At 38.1% G+C, this 18,625-nt stretch overlaps 1 protein-coding gene across 3 annotated transcripts in view; it reads right to left on the bottom strand.

Moving 5' to 3' along the window:
• Positions 1–1,051: 1,051 nt before the first annotated feature.
• The window catches only part of EPB41L4A (erythrocyte membrane protein band 4.1 like 4A), a 133,987-nt gene continuing 116,413 nt past the window's right edge, over positions 1,052–18,625 (bottom strand). For 2 of the 3 annotated variants that reach the window (XM_040090862.1, XM_040090864.1), the window contains 7 exons: positions 18,011–18,088; positions 13,585–13,704; positions 8,782–8,829; positions 8,145–8,213; positions 7,157–7,267; positions 6,065–6,146; positions 1,052–5,019 (listed from right to left, as the gene is read on the bottom strand). In XM_040090862.1, coding sequence (XP_039946796.1) covers positions 4,891–5,019; positions 6,065–6,146; positions 7,157–7,267; positions 8,145–8,213; positions 8,782–8,829; positions 13,585–13,704; positions 18,011–18,088 — 637 coding nt within the window. In that variant the 3' untranslated portion in view covers positions 1,052–4,890. The remainder of the gene's footprint in view (positions 5,020–6,064; positions 6,147–7,156; positions 7,268–8,144; positions 8,214–8,781; positions 8,830–13,584; positions 13,705–18,010; positions 18,089–18,625) is intronic. The other variant, XM_040090863.1, reaches the window with a different exon arrangement.

The following is an 18,625-nucleotide window of genomic DNA, read 5'->3' as shown; positions in this document are numbered from 1 at the left end:
AAGGGCCAGGACTTGATGATTGGTATCTAAAATGTTAATTACCTTTTAATTAAAAGAAATGTAGAACCCCAAGCTTTAATGTGTAATACAGCTGTTGTAACGGGGTAGAACAAGGGAAAAGTAAGGTAGAAGGAGCAAGAGGTGAGTGCAAGAGTCACAGATTACTTAAATAATAATGCTGGTAAATGTGAAGTACAATGTTAAACATCAGGACTGCCTTTTATTTTGTATGATTGGCTAACTGAATTGCACCCTTGAAAAAAAATCAGACTATAAGAATCTGCTCAGCAGTAAAAACTGAAGAGAGAGGATAAGGAATTTGTATTCTGGAACAACCTACTACATGTACTGAAGCCCTACTTTGCAGGAACTGGGTGGACACCATGTGCTCCTGGGAAGTAGAAAAGTAAATCTTTTGGAGTTTGGGTTTTGTTTTGCTTTGGTTTTTTGTGGTGGGGGTTTTATTTGTTTGTTTGTTTTTGTTTTTTGTTGTTGGTTTGGGGGTTTGGGGGTTTTTTTGTTTGTTTGGTTGGTTTTGGGGGTTTTTTCCTTTTGCTTTATTAAACTCCTTTATCTTGACCCACAAGGATTTTTTTCCATCTAATAATTCCCTCTCCCATCCTATTAAGGAGGGGAGTGATCAAGCAGCTTGGTGAGCACCTGGTGTCCAACCAAGGTCAACACACCACAGCTCTTACTCAGGAGAACAAATACAGGAATAAAAACAAACATATTAAGGAGAGAGTGTCTGCCACACTGGCACTGTATCTGTGTTTGACAGCTTACATAGTCTGCTGTTGGTCTCTGGTGATTTTTAGGTGAGAAAGGAAACTGGTATAGGTGTGCACTGAAAATGCAAAGCTTACACTGACAACTTCCTGCTAGAGGATAAAATACTTAATCTGGAGAAGCTGTATCCTCAAGTGGATTTTAATTCTTACTACACCTGTTTTTACCAGATGGTGGTGTCAAATGGATCTGTGTTTCTAAAGGCTTTGCTCCTTTGTATAATGTAAATAAGACACACAGGCAACCATGCAATGCCCTAAAAATCCAAGTTTTACTTGACTTTTAAATACCCTGGACACAAATACTGATACAGCTATCTGTCAAACTCATTTTAAAATAAAGCACACAGTTGCTTACTGAATACTTAATGTACATGGAACAAACATATCACATTGGTATGTTCATGTATGTTGTCTTCAAACACCTTTCTAGGGAGTTTTGAATTAAACAAATATTCCCAGAAGAAAACATGCTATCTCTTCAGTTCAATATCCACCTGTATAAAGGGAATGAATTTGGCAACCTAAATGGTAATGACTTTTCAACAAACATCATCAATATCATAAGCTTGATTAGAATACAAGTTGCAGAGTTGGTGATACTGGTAAGAGGTCCAGTGTAGAAAACAGCAGGTCAAGGCTAGTTCCTAATGAAAGAAGCCAGCCAACTAAGCAAGGGAACCAGTACAGGATATACAACAATGCTTTTGTGCTGTGGTTAGCAAGCCCTCTTTATTGTATAAAATACGTGTTTTGCAAAAGGTTGTACCACTGTGTTGTAATTGTTGCTATTTAGTGAGAGTTCTGTAACATACCAGTGCTTATCCTAAGAAGAGGTAGAGGCAGAGGCACAAATTTAAAATCATTGGTCTGAGATGAACTCAGGAGAATTAAGATGAGAATGCATCAAATACCAATCCTTTGTCCAAGTGAGCATGGGTCTGTATAGCATCCAACCCCAAGGTAAACCTCCTGACACTGTTATGCCTCTCATGTCTTTTGCCTGACTCATCAGGATGTACAAGTATTTTAGACTGACATCCAGACTCCAGATCTGAAAATGTAACTGCCTCTAAGCTGTGAATGCCTCAGGAGAGCTAGGGAAAGGTAGCAGCAGTGGAGAGGGCAAGGTACAGCTCAGAGCTGTAAGAGGCTGGTGACTTAGATATGTACAGCTGGTTTAGGTCTGGAAGGCATAGCTGTGATACAGTAAGTGCTTTCAATGATTGATCACTTGTATGTATCTCTCACAAAAATAGATCATAAAAAAGGTGCTTTTCCTCAAATTGCTTTTCTCTACTATTAGCTGAGAGTGATGTCATCATTGCAAGTTTTGCCTTGTTTGGCACAACAAAGCATTTGGAAAATGTGGCATAGGGGCATTACATCTTTAGTCATTTGTAGATACAAAACTGGATTGTAGTGACCTAGGCTAACATCAGACTTGCTAAAAAGCTGCTTCCTACATTGTCTCATCAGGAAGAAGACCACTAACTCAAATCTAGGGCTTGCTCCATGAATTTCTCATTTAAATGCAAAAAAGTTGGCTTGATTGTTAAACAATTCTCCAGTGACTTGAGAATTGAAAACTTTCACTATTAGACTTTACAGAAGCCTATTTTCTGATGTAGTGCAGTAAGTAAATACCATGCACTTGGCTGATGGTATCCAGCAATAACACACAAAAGGCCACAGGAAGATGAAAGCACACAGGAAAACATGAGGTTAGATATAAACCTTCTTGATCAATATTGAAAGATTGGCAAGATAGATACACTAAGTACAGATAATTCTCAAATAATAACACAAATCCACCTGCAGTAGTAGATATGTGCTACTTACCTGTGCCTGAGTAAGGATAACAAACTAATGGTAACAATTTAGAAAGCAGCAAACTACAAGCAAGTGTGAAATACTCAAAGTTGGAACACCTCAAAGGAACAAGGAGCAGCTTTCATTGCAGACGCTGTATCCAGTTCTTGTATAGTTTGTAATTTTTCAATTGTCTTCCAAAAGATGCTCTCCATTAGGCCATTTTGCCATTGTTTGTTGTTTTGTTTTGTTTTGTTTTTTCTCTAGGGGTTGGTTGGGATTTTTGTTGTTGTGGTTTGGATTTTCTTTTTTACTTTTTTAAACTTGTTCATGACAGTACTACACAAGGTCTAAACAGATCCTAAAGGATCACTTTAAATTGGAGCAATGACAATGATACCATTTTAAAAGCTTACAAAACTAAGCCAATACTTTAAGCCAAGCCCAACAATGTCCTAGAATTGAATCCATAGTAAATTCAAAAAAATTTGAAGAACCTCCATGAAAACTGATTTTTTACTACAGAGGGGTTCTTACTCTCTCCTTCCCTTAGATTTGTTCACTGAGACTGTAGAAGCAAAGCTGTCCCAAATAAATAACCAAAGAAAAGTATTTGTCAATGAATCTGCCTTCCCTGGCAGGATGCAGCACTTCCCAGCTCCATGCTGTGATAGTAATATACAAACTGTATGGCTGCCACCCTGGCTAGTAACATCCACCTGACCACCTCAGATCATGAAATGACGAATCAAAAATTAAGTGGAAAATAAAACATGAAACAACATTTCGCTTACCAATTTAGTTAAAATGTGTATAAGTAATCCCATGTATCTTGTAAAGTGTAACTTATGCTAACTCCAGTTCTCAAGCAGGGCTTTTCTGGCAGGGCTGCAATTCCCTGGTGTTGCTTGGACTGGAAGACACAGGATCACTGCAGATTTCTGGAGGTTGTGGGGGTTGAGTGTAGAGACAGACGTAGAAAGGCACGTGAGCTGCTACAGCTGTTTACAACACTATTTGACAAATTCAATATTTAGTTCAATGATTACACTTAGCAAAAATTACTTCCACAACACAAAGACTTTGCTAAGCTCCCCAACAAGTCAGCAACACCTGAAGGCTCATCAGTGTGCTGACTGTGTACAAATGGGAGACTGAGAAGTGACTTTCAGATATTTGTAAGAAGTGTTAGGACAAGAGGAGAGCCAGGCATCACTTTAGATATATATTAGAAGATAACCCACTCAGTGTGCAGCATAATTAAAACAGCATTCCTGCCACGACAAAAAAACAAAAAACAAAACAAAACAAAACAAACCCTATAGTTATCATACCCAAAATACTTCCGTTGTAATTTTAACAAAGAAATGGCTCAGAGCAAAATGTCAGATTATTTTATATGAGATACTAAGACAGATTTTGCTTATCTAGTGCTATCTTAAATACTACTCCACAAGTTTAATTTAACCAGCACTGAAGTGCCTTGCTAAGCAGTCTTAACACAGTGGGTCAATTTATATTTCCCATTTTCCAGTGTGCTTTACTACAAGTTGGTAAATATATTTCTGTGGTATGGGATGTTCATTTAAATAGTGTCTCTACACAAAAGGACATTCAAAATTTAGGACACTTAAACCTGCCCAAAGCAAAGTAAGTCTGTATCACCTCTGGAACTCATTGATATAGCATGTTATGGAGTCTTTGTTTTTGAGCTAAAATGAGTTGAGTCAGAATTTGTATCAACAACAGGAGCATTTGGTACTATGCTAGGCTAAAATAACCCTTGTAAGAGCTATCTTCCTTATGTCTCAGGACATAAGTTGATCCCCATATAAATTGTGAAGATAACTTCCCCATATCGCACTGTATTGCACAATTGACAAAAAATATGACTATTCTACTTATCTTGAAGCATCTGGTCCTGATCATCTCAGTTAACAGTCACTTCTTAGAACAAGGCAATTCAGTTCCAGAGAAGACCATGAAGCCTGTTTTGTTGCAGCAATTTTTTTCTTGTTGTTCATTTTTTGGAAATGTAACTGCTGATCTCTCAGTTTTGCAAAGACTTTTGGTTTTGGTTGTCTATCAGGCAGCTTGTCCTCAATCAGACACACCACTAGAATGGTGTTGGTGATAAAACCATTGCTTTGGTCTTCCCAGCAAACAGGCTGCACTTCCAGGTGTCCTGAAGGAAAGATCACCACATCAACTTCAGTTCCTTCCCTTGTACACATGAACAAATTCTGACTTTCTAAAGACCAAAATCCATTCACCATCTTCAATTCATCAGTCAAGTCTCCACCTTGCAGCGTGGCACCTGTACAGTTTTTACGATCTTAGTGGCAGGTTTTCCATCAACATTATTAGTGGATAGCAGAGATAGTTCTTCTATTAGGCTGTCTTTAGATCCATTCTGCCTCTGAAAAGAGTAAGTTAAACATGTTGTTGAAAGGATACAACAGAATTTAAACACTGTATTTTGATAATTGTTGCTATGAAATCCTTAGGCTGTGGGTATTTATATAAACATATATATAGATGCATCAGGAATATTAAAGTCTCTATATTTATTTGAGCAAACAGAACTTTTTTTCCCCTCTTGCCTCCTGCCAGCTGCTGCCCCTTTGTCCTATTGCCTATTCAGGAAACGTCATGATTAATTATTTGATATTTAGCAAAACACTGCAAGCAAACACAAGGAATTAATGGCCACTGTTGTGAGGCAGCCTGGAACAGGACAAAGAGAGGTGTTTGTAGACACTGAACATTTTTATATTACTGGTATGGTAAAGTTAAGTATCTTTAATTCTTCCTTCCATATTTTTGTTCTCCTTTTGTGTGTTTGTATAAAAGATCTGCAAGTGCTTCTGAATGGAATTTGCATCTCACTTTTTGAGCTCAATAAAAGGATCAAAACTGAGAGATATGGTAGTGTAATATATGATGAAAGACAGTGATTAAGTTAGATTAACAGAAGACAAGTTCTGTCCTTTTAAGATGTTAATAGCCTAAAAAACGTTCAGTATTGGGGGGGAATAGAAGGGAAGGGGAAGGGGAAGGGAAAAAAGAAGCAAGCCCAAGCAACAAAGCTCTTCAGACTACTTCTAAAAGAGGCGAATAAACGATGTGATTACAACTGCATCACAACCACATGTGCATAATTCAAGAAGTGGTAAAAGTTTTCCTTCTGTGAGGAGCTGAGATGCATCTTAGGGATGCATCAGATTAGGGAAAGAATTCTCCAGCAGCAGAAGCAGGTGCTCACAGGGCCATATGCTACAGAACTACATATATTTTGGAAAACAAAGTGTAAGTAAAGCACAAAAATTCAATTCACACTCCTGCTGTAAGAAGTCTCATTTTTATTTTTCACTGAAAAATGAAGACCATCTTAAATAAAGCACTAGAACCCCACTTGTTGCTCCAATATAAAGGAAAATTGCAAAGGATGTACAATCACTAACCTGTTGAGTCAGCTGTATGCTGGGACCTTTCCCATCTGAAGACCGTGTAACAGGTAGTGGAGGGATCATATCAGTTTTGACACTGGAATTATGATATCATAAAATGAAAATTGCTTTAATTAAGTAAACTGTAACTGTGCAGAGGAAGAACAATGAAACTGACCCAGACTGCTCTATAGATCTGAAAGGCTTTTATCACCTGACTTTGGACATCTGAAAGCTGTCGTGCTGATCCTCTGTGGGCACCTTCAGGGCATAGCCCATCCCATCCCTTTCTTTTCCGGGTCTTCATAAGCAGCCCAAATTGATAAAACATCATTGAATTACAGAATGGTTTGGTTTGGGAGTGACCTTAAAGATCATTCAGTTCCACCTCCTGCCATGGGCAGGGACACTTTCCACTATCCATGTTGCTCAGAGTTCCAGCCAACCTGCCAACACTTCTAGGATGGAGCAGCCACAACTTCTCTGGACGACCTCTGCCACGGCCTGGCTACCCTCATTGCAAAGACAAGCATCACCTGAAATCATGGGTCTGCTACAACTCCTTCAGGGTGCTATCCAGCTAAAACTAGCCTTCCAGGTGGGGACTGCTTTTCATATTTGTATGGCCTTGCTGCAACTGAGAAGGGGGTGTTGCTTTTCCATTCATAAGTACTCTTCAGTCATCTAGGAAAGACTGATCCACCTATTGAGAAAGCAGGTACTAGAGTTCCCATGAAACAAAATACAGAGCTAACACAGATAACAGCACTATCAAGGATGAAATTATCTGGGAAGCAACTAATGAATTTTCATCCCCTATGCGACTTGATGATCTACCACTAAAGACCAATACAGGTTTATTTCAGCCTTTTTCAGTTTTTCCTCTTTCCAAATAGATCAAGAAAGCCACTGTGGCCGAGAACAGACCGTAAATGGCTTTGGAGTTGTTCCATTCATGTTTACCTCTAAAGACATACTATTTAGAGGGTTGTCTGAACCCTGTGCCACCAACAAACCACATTTATGCTGCTTCTTACCACCACGATCTCTAAACAACTTTTGGGATGCACTAGACTAGTTCAGTGCTAAATAACCATGTTCACATACTTCACTTCAGACAGGATAGATCTCTCCCCATCAGAGCACTGAGACCGCCGGTACTGCCGGTAGCTGCGAGGGGAGTGTGAGTGCCGGATGCGGATGGGGTCACCTTGAGTCCTAAGAGAGATGCAGAATTGACAACAGATAGTTGGTAAACCCGATCTTTGGCACAAAACATAAATTCAGATGCAGACTGAGAGTTCCTCCCATTTCTTACTAAAGTGTAGCAGATGGCTTCTTGCACTGGCTGAATTTAAAGGGCTAATGCTTCTTTTTAGAAGTCTGTATGTGGAATTCAATGCTTTAAGAGAGCAGAGGTCACAAACTGGCATGCCCATATTTGAGAATGAAACTTTAATAAAGAATACATTAATTTATATGTCCGTAACATCAGCCTTTTTTGCCTAGTGGTGTTTGGAAGCACATTATATATAATGCAACCCAGGATCCCATTTGTGCCACATTCAGCTGCTTGTACTGATAAGTGGAATCCCAAATGGGCAATTATCGAAGTGTTGGTTCTTACGGAAAGAGCTACGCCCTGGCAGCTGCCCATGAAAAGCCAGGGAAGGGATTGCAAAGGTCAAAGAGTGCCTTGGATGATCAGAATATTTAAACAAAGAAAAAGTTTAAGAAAAAAATTCTTTTCTTGTTTACATTCCTTTCTTTCTGGTTCTGTAGTTTATAATATAAGAAAGATTCACGGCTAGCACTGGGATACATACAGAACATAAAAGTTCATGAGTGTGTGGGAGAAATTAAGAGAGATTAAGATGATTTTTTTTCTTATTTTGGAAAGGAAACATATTCAATTTTAAGATTAAGTATCCCCACCCAACCCATCCTAGGGGAGTATTTGGAATAGATATGAGTTTGTAGATTATGTGTAAACCCATTCCTATTTCAGTAGGACAGAGTTCACAGTAAAGGAAGAAAAGTGGGCTTTTATGTTCTTAAAAAAAAAAAAAAAAAAAAAATTCTGACATAAACTCACTCTACTTTAGTGTACGGAATTTCTTTCAATTGCTCCTCAGATAGGCCAGATGGATCCACAAGCTCCTTCCTATAAAGGATTAGGAAAAGTAAAAAATGTAACAGTAACTGTGGGATGCAATAATTTTTATTACATTGGGCTAAAAAGATTTACTAAAACAACCTGTTATCAGTCCTGAAGCTATCTTGACATCAAAACAGGATGCCTATTTTGAAATAAGTGTAACTTCAGTTTGACTGTTTCACCTGCATATCACATCCTCTTTCCTCTCACCTCCCTGCAAATCTGATCTTGTAGCTTCACAATATCATGAACATTATGTGTGCTTTGGAATTGCTAAAGATCTTCCTAAGGGGTAGTGGGGTGTCATGCTAAAAGTGTTGATATCGACATTTTGGAAGCCACACAGGAATAAATCTCTAAAATCATGTCTTTTTCTTTAACAATTTATTTACATGCAATGGTAATCATTACTCAGAGCATTCAGTGACCTGAAGTATCTTCTGCACACAGGAGGTTATTAACATATACATAATTTACTGAAACTAAATCAGTCTAGTGCCACAGTGGAGGGGATTTGAATAACTACATTTGAGGAAACCAAACACCTCTCAAACCCTACAAAGGCTATACTTACTGAATATGTTTCCACAGTTCTTCTTTAGCTTGTACATCTGGGCTTCTCCTATAATTATCAATAAAGACAAGAAAGCCAAAGCTGTGAAAACCATCATCTGACATGTTGCTGTTCAAATAACTTTTAACATCACAGACCCTGCACAGGAATCATGGTAAATGTAATCCACCAGTGACTTCGATTTTAAGGTTTGTTATCTCAGAAAATGCATCAAACTTCATTGCTTCATTTCAATTGAAAACTCATTTCTTGAACGATAGGTTCTCTATCACAATTCCAGTTCCACCAGCCTTCAGCAAGACTGTACATAAAATATAAACAGCAGAGTTCCCTAAGCCAAATCACTGCCCAGTCACTGCCTACCCTTATCCCTCCAAGGACAACGTGTTTTGGAATAACACTTCTGAAAAAGGCCCTCAGAAATGTCCTGTGGCCCACAGAACCCTTGGTAGGCAGAAGGAGGGACGAGCCATAGACCACAGGTCAGTAATCCCAGCCATTCTCAGCTGACACCAGGAAAGACCTGTGGCTTCACTGCAATCACAGCCTCTCCCTTTCTGGTCATCTCCAAAAAGGGTTGCTGCTCAATTTATTTTTGGTGTCCAGTACAAAAAAGGACCCAACAAACTAATCAAAACAGAAGCTGTGTCTACTTATGTGCCTAAATATTTTAGCAAGTATTTAATTCACATGCAAAATGGTAATCTCCCTATTGCAGACGTAAAGATGTAGCAAATCAAGCCTGAGAACCATGTCTTACATTTTCTACTGAATCACAGAACAGATGTTTCTAACTGGAACCTCTTTATTTTTAATTTTCCTTTTCTATTGCAAGCTTAGTGCAAACGCACCGCTGTTGTTTAAGCTGCACGTAGAATTCACCCACACCCATTCTGAGTAATAGATTAAGTAAAGATTTTAGACAGTGGCACAGACTACATTTGCATGGAGAGATCGGATAACTTTTTTCGTTGTCATTACATAAGCTCAGTGTCAACAGCTAGACTATTCCACACCATCTAAAATGTGAGGGATGCAACTTTTAGTCACATACAGCGCACATAAATAAATATGCCCAAAGTTTTTCAAATACTAAATCTTTTACCATCCGGTCATACAGCCTGATCTTTTTTTCTCTTAGACAAAAAGGCCTATCATATTCAAAGATGCTTTAGGAGGAATATAATCCAAATTTAGATGCAAATGAAAGATGACAGCAGAGATCTCCATTTTTTGACCTCTAAATGAGCATTTCCCTGCCCAGAGGCAGAGATGTATCAGAAATAATTCCAAACTGCTCTCTACCATTAACAGTTTAACTGTTTTCTTATTTCACCATTACCATGTTTGGCTTATATCCAGACTTCAGCCTAGGAATAAAGTTCAGAGACATCTATATTGCAGTAAACACTATACAGTTGATGTAAAGGCAGAATATTTTGGGATGGTAATGTTTTGGGGTACTTTTTAGATTTTATTGGAGCAGAAGTACTAGGAGATACTACTTGACTGGTTTATAAACACCAGAGAAAGACCAAAGGGTGAAAAACAACCTAGCATTTCTGTTTCCCTAGTAGGGCTAAAATTAATTAATCCATAACCACCTCAGGCTCCAAGGCTTTCCGGGCCAGATGGTTCCCATCCTTGACAAAATTCTGTCCTTTCCAGCTCCTCAGGTTCTCATGATGGCAACAGCTACAGCACGAGTAGTTTACAGTCCATTTGTTCTCTGTGTTCAGAGCTTTTTAAAGCTTTGTGCGTTTCTGTTTATTATAATGCATTTACTTTTCTCTGATTTTTACTTCTAAGGGTGCCTCCTGCTTTCTGTGACCAGCTCCAGGTATTCTGCTCTGTGATCTCTGCCATTTTCCCTCTTTCCATCCCTGCAATTACCCTAACAATAAAGACTTTGTGGTACAATACCAATTTAGCAGTATGGCATCCCATGAGGAAAAAAAAAAAAAAAAAGAAGGCTAAATACGATACTCCTAATACTCCTTCTCCCTTCTTGCATTTTCTTCTCATTATATCTGTCCATCCTGCTTTTAACTCCCTGGTGCAGTAAATGCAGTGGCATTTAACACCCTTTTCCACCCCTTTGAACTGCTTTCTGCCCCCATGAAGCTTCCAGCTCACAAAATAGCAGCTGCAAACCCTGAGTTCACCCAGGGGCTGGAAAGATAGGCATTCTCTTCTGAAGCTGTGTAATCAGACAGTGGGGGATGTGAGAGCTCCCAGGAAAATGCCAGCTTCTCCAAGGAGGCTTTGTCATGCTTACAAGCCCTAGTTTGCCCGAGGAAGCAAAGCCCCAAGGTCATTCCCTAACCCAGGACTTGCACAAAGCAGGGTATTGTGCGCACCACTGACCCATTTGATCAGCTCATGGCTTTTACTTATTCATGGAAATAGACCAGTTCAGGACTTGCCCTTAAGTCTCAAGTATCACAAAGCATCGTGTGAAGCCTCACCGACAGCAAGACGTGTTAAATTGTGGGGCAGCATGGAAAGAGAGTGGTTAAATAAGAATTTAATCATCTTAATTTCTCCACTTTCTAGGAACTCTGCCTCCTGATTTTTGTGACCAGCTCCAGGTATTTTGCTCTGTGATCTCTGCCATTTTCCCTCTTTCCATCCCTGCAATTACACTAATAATAAAAACTTTGCTGTACAATACCAATTTAGCAGTATGGCATCCCATGGGGGAAAAAAAAATGGCTAAATACAATGATGCCTCAAAGCAAACTGCTCTTAGACTTCACATCCTGCAGTTAGTTATTTTCCATCTGTTTAAGTAGTGTTACCATACTGGGATTGTTTGTATGGTTCTTAAGAGCCCACAACAAAGAAATTCTGTTTAATCTTTAAAGCCAGGTCACAATCCCCTTTTTACTTTGTTTTCATCTTTTAACTGTGAATTTCTTTAGAACTCACAGTTTTGATATATAGGACTCAGATTGTCCTATCTCAGTATCTGGATCAATATACCTTCTGTACAATTTGCATGCTAATCAGTTTCTCTAATACACAAAAAATATAATGGGAATGCTCAGTAAGTGATGAATCTCATGAGGGGGGTTGTTTATTTTTTATTTTGTTTGCACAACCTGGAACAGCTCTACACATTAATAAGGTCTACATTATTTTTTGTGCCTGCATCTGCACCCTTATTAATATTTCAGTTTGATTAACAAATGGTAAATTTAAATAGCTGTGGAACTTTATGGCCATTCTGCTTAATTAGAAAAAGCCCTTTGGCTACACAGATGTTTTACATGAACTCTTGAAAATAAACCCTCTGGAACTAGAATTGGGAGCTCTCTTCATTTGCTGATTCCTTGAGGAGAAAGAAAGGTCAAATTCCTGTCAAACACTTTTATTCCCAAGACCAAGGAGACACCACCTTGCCACCATGAATGATTAATATTACTCATTATCAAACAAATGAAATGCACTGTGCCAAGCACAGTAACAAGCATTTCAGCCACTACTTCACATATCCAAAGGGAAGCTCTAGTTACAAATGCAAAAATGGACTTGCTATGAAATAATTATCTGCTCTACTAAATTTAAGGTTTTGTATCAATTTTTAAATAGGAAAGTTGAAATCACCATTTGACAGCATTTAAAACCAAAACAACTGAGACATTAAATTTGAAGAATTAGGAATTTTAGGAAAATTAAGATAATAGTTGCTGAGTTAGCTGAAGTAGGTAGATAAGCTTTGCTTGCAGTTAATAGAAGCTGGATCTTAGATAAGCTGTCTCGGATTTAGTAACTCATTGCTTGTCAGCTTTATGTTTATGTAGCTGTGCTTGTAACAAAAAAAACAAAATGTAGTAAATAAGATACAAGATAACTGCAGACTTCCTGCTTAAAGAACCCATTCAACCCGGGAAACTGTAAGTTCTACCAAGGATTCATTTATAATTGAATGCATTGAAAAGGTAGAAAGGTCAGGACAAGCAAGACTCATCTTACTTCCTCATTTTTGGTGACCCCTCCCCAGAACAGACCCCCGACTCATTTTAGGAAATAGAGTATGCATGCTTAATAGCCTTTTTGCCAATTAGCATACAGAGCGAGAAATGGGAGGTGACGGGTGTATGAATATGCATTTGTATTTGGGGTACTCAACACTTTTATAAATAAAAGGCTTTGTAATTACCTGTGAATTTCGCAGCATGTATTAGGGAGCTATCCCGCATGCTGCCTGGCTATAATAAACATACACTTTCTAACTTTAAACTGTTTGGGAGTTTTTGTCCATCACAGTTGGGTATCGATACTAGGTCGATACCCATATTTCATTAATAAGTCACAACCATGACCTGTGGAATTATGTTTCTTTTTCTTCTGGTCTGTATCCAGTCAAGTAAACAAACAGCTGAGCCAAACGAAATTAAATACGTTCTCTTATAATGTACTACATATTAACAGTTAAATGTCTTTTACTAATTTTTTTTTTTTCAAAAATTAGTTTGGGCTTATTTCATTGTGGGTTGGTTTGGTTTTGTGGGGTTTTTTTTGTTTTGTTTTGTTTTTTAACTGTAGAGTGTGATAAAAAGGAGAAACACATGAATAACTAAAAGAATAGCAAAAGAAAATGAGAAACCTTCCAAAATCTTCAGAACTTTTCATTTCTTTGCTTCCTCTAGGACCTTTTTTATTGGGCGTATACCATGTGAAAAGCTGTGTTTCTCAGCACTGAGGGCCACCACCACACCAGAGACACTCCACCTGCTCTTTAACATGATTCAACAGCCCTAATTTATACATCAAAGGGTGCAAGCATATGTTACATACGATCGAGATCGATGCCTGGATCGTCGGTAGTTTGGATCAGCTTGGGTTTTACCCTTCTGCCGCCGCAGCACAGCTTCCCACTGAGGAGCCAGGTCAACCATATCATTCTCTTGCCGTAATCTGTGAAAGAGTACCAAGAGTTTAGTCTGAGGGCTCTGAGAAGCAACAGGGTATTCCCCCTGCCCCCAAAATCTAGCTCCTGCAATTGCTGTACTTAAACTTTCATCTTGCTAAATTTTAACTAATGCTCCCAAACTACATTTAAGTGTAAGAACTATATAAAAGGAAACTCGCTGATTTGTTATTTAGAAACAGTAGGAGCCAAAAATGTAACAATCCATGCCTTTAAGAACAGACCCACAACTTGAATTCTTCTTTCCAGCCCAAGCCAAACATCTGGAATTTTTTCCCTGTTTACATATTCCACTCTATCTCATCTGCACCAAATAGGAGACCCACATCATGATACAAGGTTCTACTATTACAAACTTTCACAAGTACTTCACTGCAGCATGCACCTTCCTAGGATCCAGGGAAAAATCCCCTTGGTGAGTCCCCACTCCGAAGAATCATCCTTCCATCCTAACCTGTAGAAAAGCTCAGGATGCATGCAGATCTCCATGGCACTCCTTCTGCACTATCTCCTGAGGCTTTGGTCCCTGTCATGGCTTGTGTGGATCTAAATGACATGCTGCGCCTTTTATTTCTTTTTTAAATTTGGTTTCTTTAAAATCCATTAATTCATTAATGGAATGCATTATGGATAGAGACAAATATAAAAATCCTGTAAACTCAGCACATCTGTTAGCAGGCTGCAGTAATTCCACAATGCCACAGCCCTCCAGGCAGCCAGGCAGTGTTTGACCAAAGTTCCACAGTTTAGAGGTTGCACATTTGACTGCTGGGATGAAGTGCTAAGGTGGTGGAGCAAACGCTTGATTACAGAAGTGAATTTAAAATTCAGCAGGGATTTCAAAAAATCCCGAGAAAATATCACCCAAGCGTGGATTGTCTGATTAGATGGTATGACTGGCATACTGGAGAAACCAGACTGACAGGTAAAACAAAGAAGCCAACAGAGATAAAGGGATTACACTGGAGATGCAGGCAATGCAAAGTATGTTGCTGCTGCTCTTCACTTCAGATGTATTTTTCTCTTTGAGTTTTGAATTGTATCAGGCTAAACCAGGCAGCTACACAGGCTTCTGCTTTTCCTTTAATCAGATCTTCTCACACATGCATAATGAATTTTGAACTCAATCCCCAGCTACTGGTAAACATCCACAATTCTACCAAATGGCATGAAACATCTGGAGAAGACTGCAACGTCAGGTTTTGATTTCTAAGCAAATCTCTTTAAATCTGTCATCTGCTGACAGGTATTAACTTCTATCTAAGGATTTAGCAGAAGGACACACAGCAACAAGTAATGACTTGTGATTTTTCATCCCAAATAGTCCAATTTGTGCAAGAGCAATCATCCCATATGGTATAGACACCACCAACTGCCTCCCACACACAGCATTCATTTGCACAAAAAATACCAAAAATCTATATATATAAAGTTAGCATTGTAGCTATGAAAACAAGCAGTGTCAGCACACTTTAAGTATTGTTGCACTAGAGCAGAACTACTACATGGAGACACAAAGAAACAAAACATACATTTTGCAGCTTAAAAGAAAGGTATTATGCTCACATTTAACAAGATAAAATATGATCACGGTACTGCAATCTCTACATGAAATACATTATTTGAATGCAATATTCAAATTCTAATCATTTTGGGGCAAATTTTTAGCTTTTTGGTGAAAAAAATAAAATAAAATTTAAAAAAAAAGTCTGAAAGAAGTTTAGCTCAAATCCTAAATTTCTATTTAAAGGTACTTTTCAATAAAAACTGTTGCCCTTGTACTGAAAGCCCATTGCAGTTTTCATTTTTTTCACTGCTCACTGGCACAGGTTACCCAGAGAGGTGATGGCATCTCCATCCCTGGAGACAGTGAAAAGCTGCACGGGAATTGTCCAGACACCTGGCTCATGGTGGCCCTGCTGGAGCAGTGGCTGGACCAGGTGGCACCCAGAGGTCTCTGCCAGCCTCAACCATTCAGTCACTCTCTGACTCTAATCAGATGCATCTTCTAGGTGTAGTCAGGAAGCAAACTATGCTTCAGTACACATTGTCTGCTTCTTTAATATGTTTTTATCTATACAAGAAATTTTGACCACTGGATTGGAAATGCAAATGCATTTCTTCTGTGATTGAAATATGCTCATCACAGATTCTTCTTCACTTTCATATGAACATCTGCTTAGGAGAAAACGTTCATATAATGGAGCAAAACCTCAAAGACTGAGATCAGGTAATAAGATTTTCCCTAAGATTTTTCTAGTGTTCTATTTTCAGACACTCTCATCGACATTTACAGTTTTCTTGGATAATTAATTTTCTTCTGAAAATAGGTCACAGTGATCTCTTGGCATGTGAATAATATATTCTACTCTACTACAACCAGAAGCAGATTTCTACGTTAATGTGAATACTCACTCACTTTATTGCAATAAAATAAAGCAATTTTGTTTCTGCTTGTGTCAGGGATCTGATTATTGTACTGAGAAATAAATTGTATTAGTCTAAACAGCAGAAACTTGAGAAACAGCAGTTGTAAGCCTCATCATAATGTTCTATTTAACCCTGCTAGGGCTGGCTCATCTCTGAAAACAGGAAAGCTACTTAGTGCCTCTGACCTTTCAGCTTGTTATGTTCCTGCTGTGGCAGATAACAAAATGCAGAAATCCATTATGACTGGTCATTTTCCTGCACCTGCTCACAAGGAACAAGTCTTGGACTTCCAGCTCATTTAGTACTTGTTTAATATAACACTGATAATGATTTCTTATCTGGTTGGATTTCAAGTGATCACCTAAGAACAAGAGATGCTGAAAAACTAACATTTTTGCTGTATCTTACACTTCTGAAAATGTGAAAAACTTACAAACAACTCCCCAAAATTGATTTTTTTTTTTTCCCATGAGGTGAGGAAGGGTTGGTAAAGGCCCTTTTGTTCTTCCCAAAATGATAAGTAGTACTTAATACTTCTTACAATTCAGTCTTTATATTGCCAGGAGTTCTTAAAAACATTCTTGTGGTCAGTCTCTAATTTCTTTCACTTGCTTGTGGAGCTCCTTGCACAAGGAGTTTCACAGGAGGGAAAAAACCTGGCAAGAGTATTCTGGAAGAAAGGGATACAAAATACCATTTACTGCTGATCACTGAAACTACACTCAGCATGTCATTTAAACTTCAGCTGGAAAACAAACCTTCCATGCACACTAGGTTGTTAGCCAAGTACCTTACAAGACTGTGCTCTAATTTAGGTAAACTTCAAAGAAATCTTATGTCTCAGATGTGCTTTATGCCACCCCATGTGAGTGTCACAATGATTTTTTAACATTTCTTTAATTGTTAGTCATTTCTTTACTGTTAGTCATTCTGAGGATGTAATTATACTGCATACTCCTGCAGCACTATCTAGCATGCAATTATTTCTAAGAGTTTCCAGAGATCTGGAAATAATTCATCACTGAATATAAAACATGAAAAAATTACGGTAGCTCATGCAGACAGTAACTTAGAAACTTTGCCTTTAACCAGTTCCTCTTTTGTCTAATTACATTTCTCTTGCACTGTGTTTATGCAATATGAGGAAATTCTAGGTACTTTTAAGAAGTATATTTTCAGAAATACCTCTAGGATGTTGTTACCTCCAGTGCAACATAATATATACAGCTTTGAGAGGAATTTACAGGAAATCAGTAGTTATGCCATCTTTTTCATACCAGAAACAAGAAAAACAGAATATATATTACAGGACTTGTTAGTATCGCTTGATATGATCTATTGCTGTCCTATTAAAACTTTATGTTGTACACACTTTGGGTTTGGGCCCATACCTGACATTTTGGAAAACAAAATGTTTATACAATTATATACATGAATTTAAAAACAACATTGAGATTCATATCCACTAAAAACATTTGTACTTCTCAACAGCTTATTTTCTTCTTGAAAAAATCTGCACTTGAATTTGTGAGGTAAAAGTATATGCTGAGAATATAATCAAGATATTATCCACTTTATTTGCATTTATATTGCAAGTCTTTTCTAAGTGTGGCCTGTATTTGATCTTGTGGTTCATTACTGAGCTCTTCCCAAGCAAAAGGAGGGCAAGCATTCATTGGATGCAACTACAATAAAGTATTGTGGCAATTATCACTCTTCTTATTGAGAAAGTCTTTAGCTGCCTTGGGAGGACTCTATACACATAAAATGTTAAATTCCTTTTTACTAGGTTTATCTGAGAGAAGTCCATCTCCATTTTTCTGTTTCATATCTTCTTGTGTAAAATATTTAATATATTGTCACCTGTTTCTCTTCTTCCGATGCGCTCTGTTGGAATTTTCGGATTCAGTGCCACTGCTGGTGTTACAGCGGGACCGTGACCTGGAAAAGAGAAAAGCAACATCTCAGGATGAATTTATCTACTAACACCAAAATTATTGCAGTGCTAAATGAGGAAAGAACAACACTGCAAAGACATTATTCAGAAAATCACAATTAAATTATTCCAGAGTGCTTGTCTACACCTCCAAAGTCTTATTATCTTTTTTCTCATTAATTGATTGGGATGAACTGCTTCAAAAGTAGCATACCCAGAGTGTAGTATCAGGTGAATGTTATTTTCATTTTGAATAATTTCACTGTCTCTTTTTTTTTTTTTTTAATTTGTATTATTTTATCGTTCAGCATGCTTTTTGTATATGCCACATCTATGTGTTTCTTGGACATGTGAAATGTCTCATCTCTAATCTGTATGGCTCTTTTCTTCTTGCACATTGTGGCACACTCAACAGAAATAACACAGAATTCTGGGTTTGCAGGTGAAACAAAATGCTCACAGATCTATATTTTCTATTCTCCTCAACTACCATCCTGTAAGTTCGTAAGTCCTCAGTCTATGGAGTCTGTTCTCCTTTCTCT

The sequence above is a fragment of the Hirundo rustica genome, chromosome Z (assembly GCF_015227805.2).
Source record: "Hirundo rustica isolate bHirRus1 chromosome Z, bHirRus1.pri.v3, whole genome shotgun sequence".
Classification (NCBI taxonomy): domain Eukaryota; kingdom Metazoa; phylum Chordata; class Aves; order Passeriformes; family Hirundinidae; genus Hirundo; species Hirundo rustica.
Note: the sequence above shows the minus strand (reverse complement) of the source record. Positions and strands in the feature narration are given on the sequence as shown.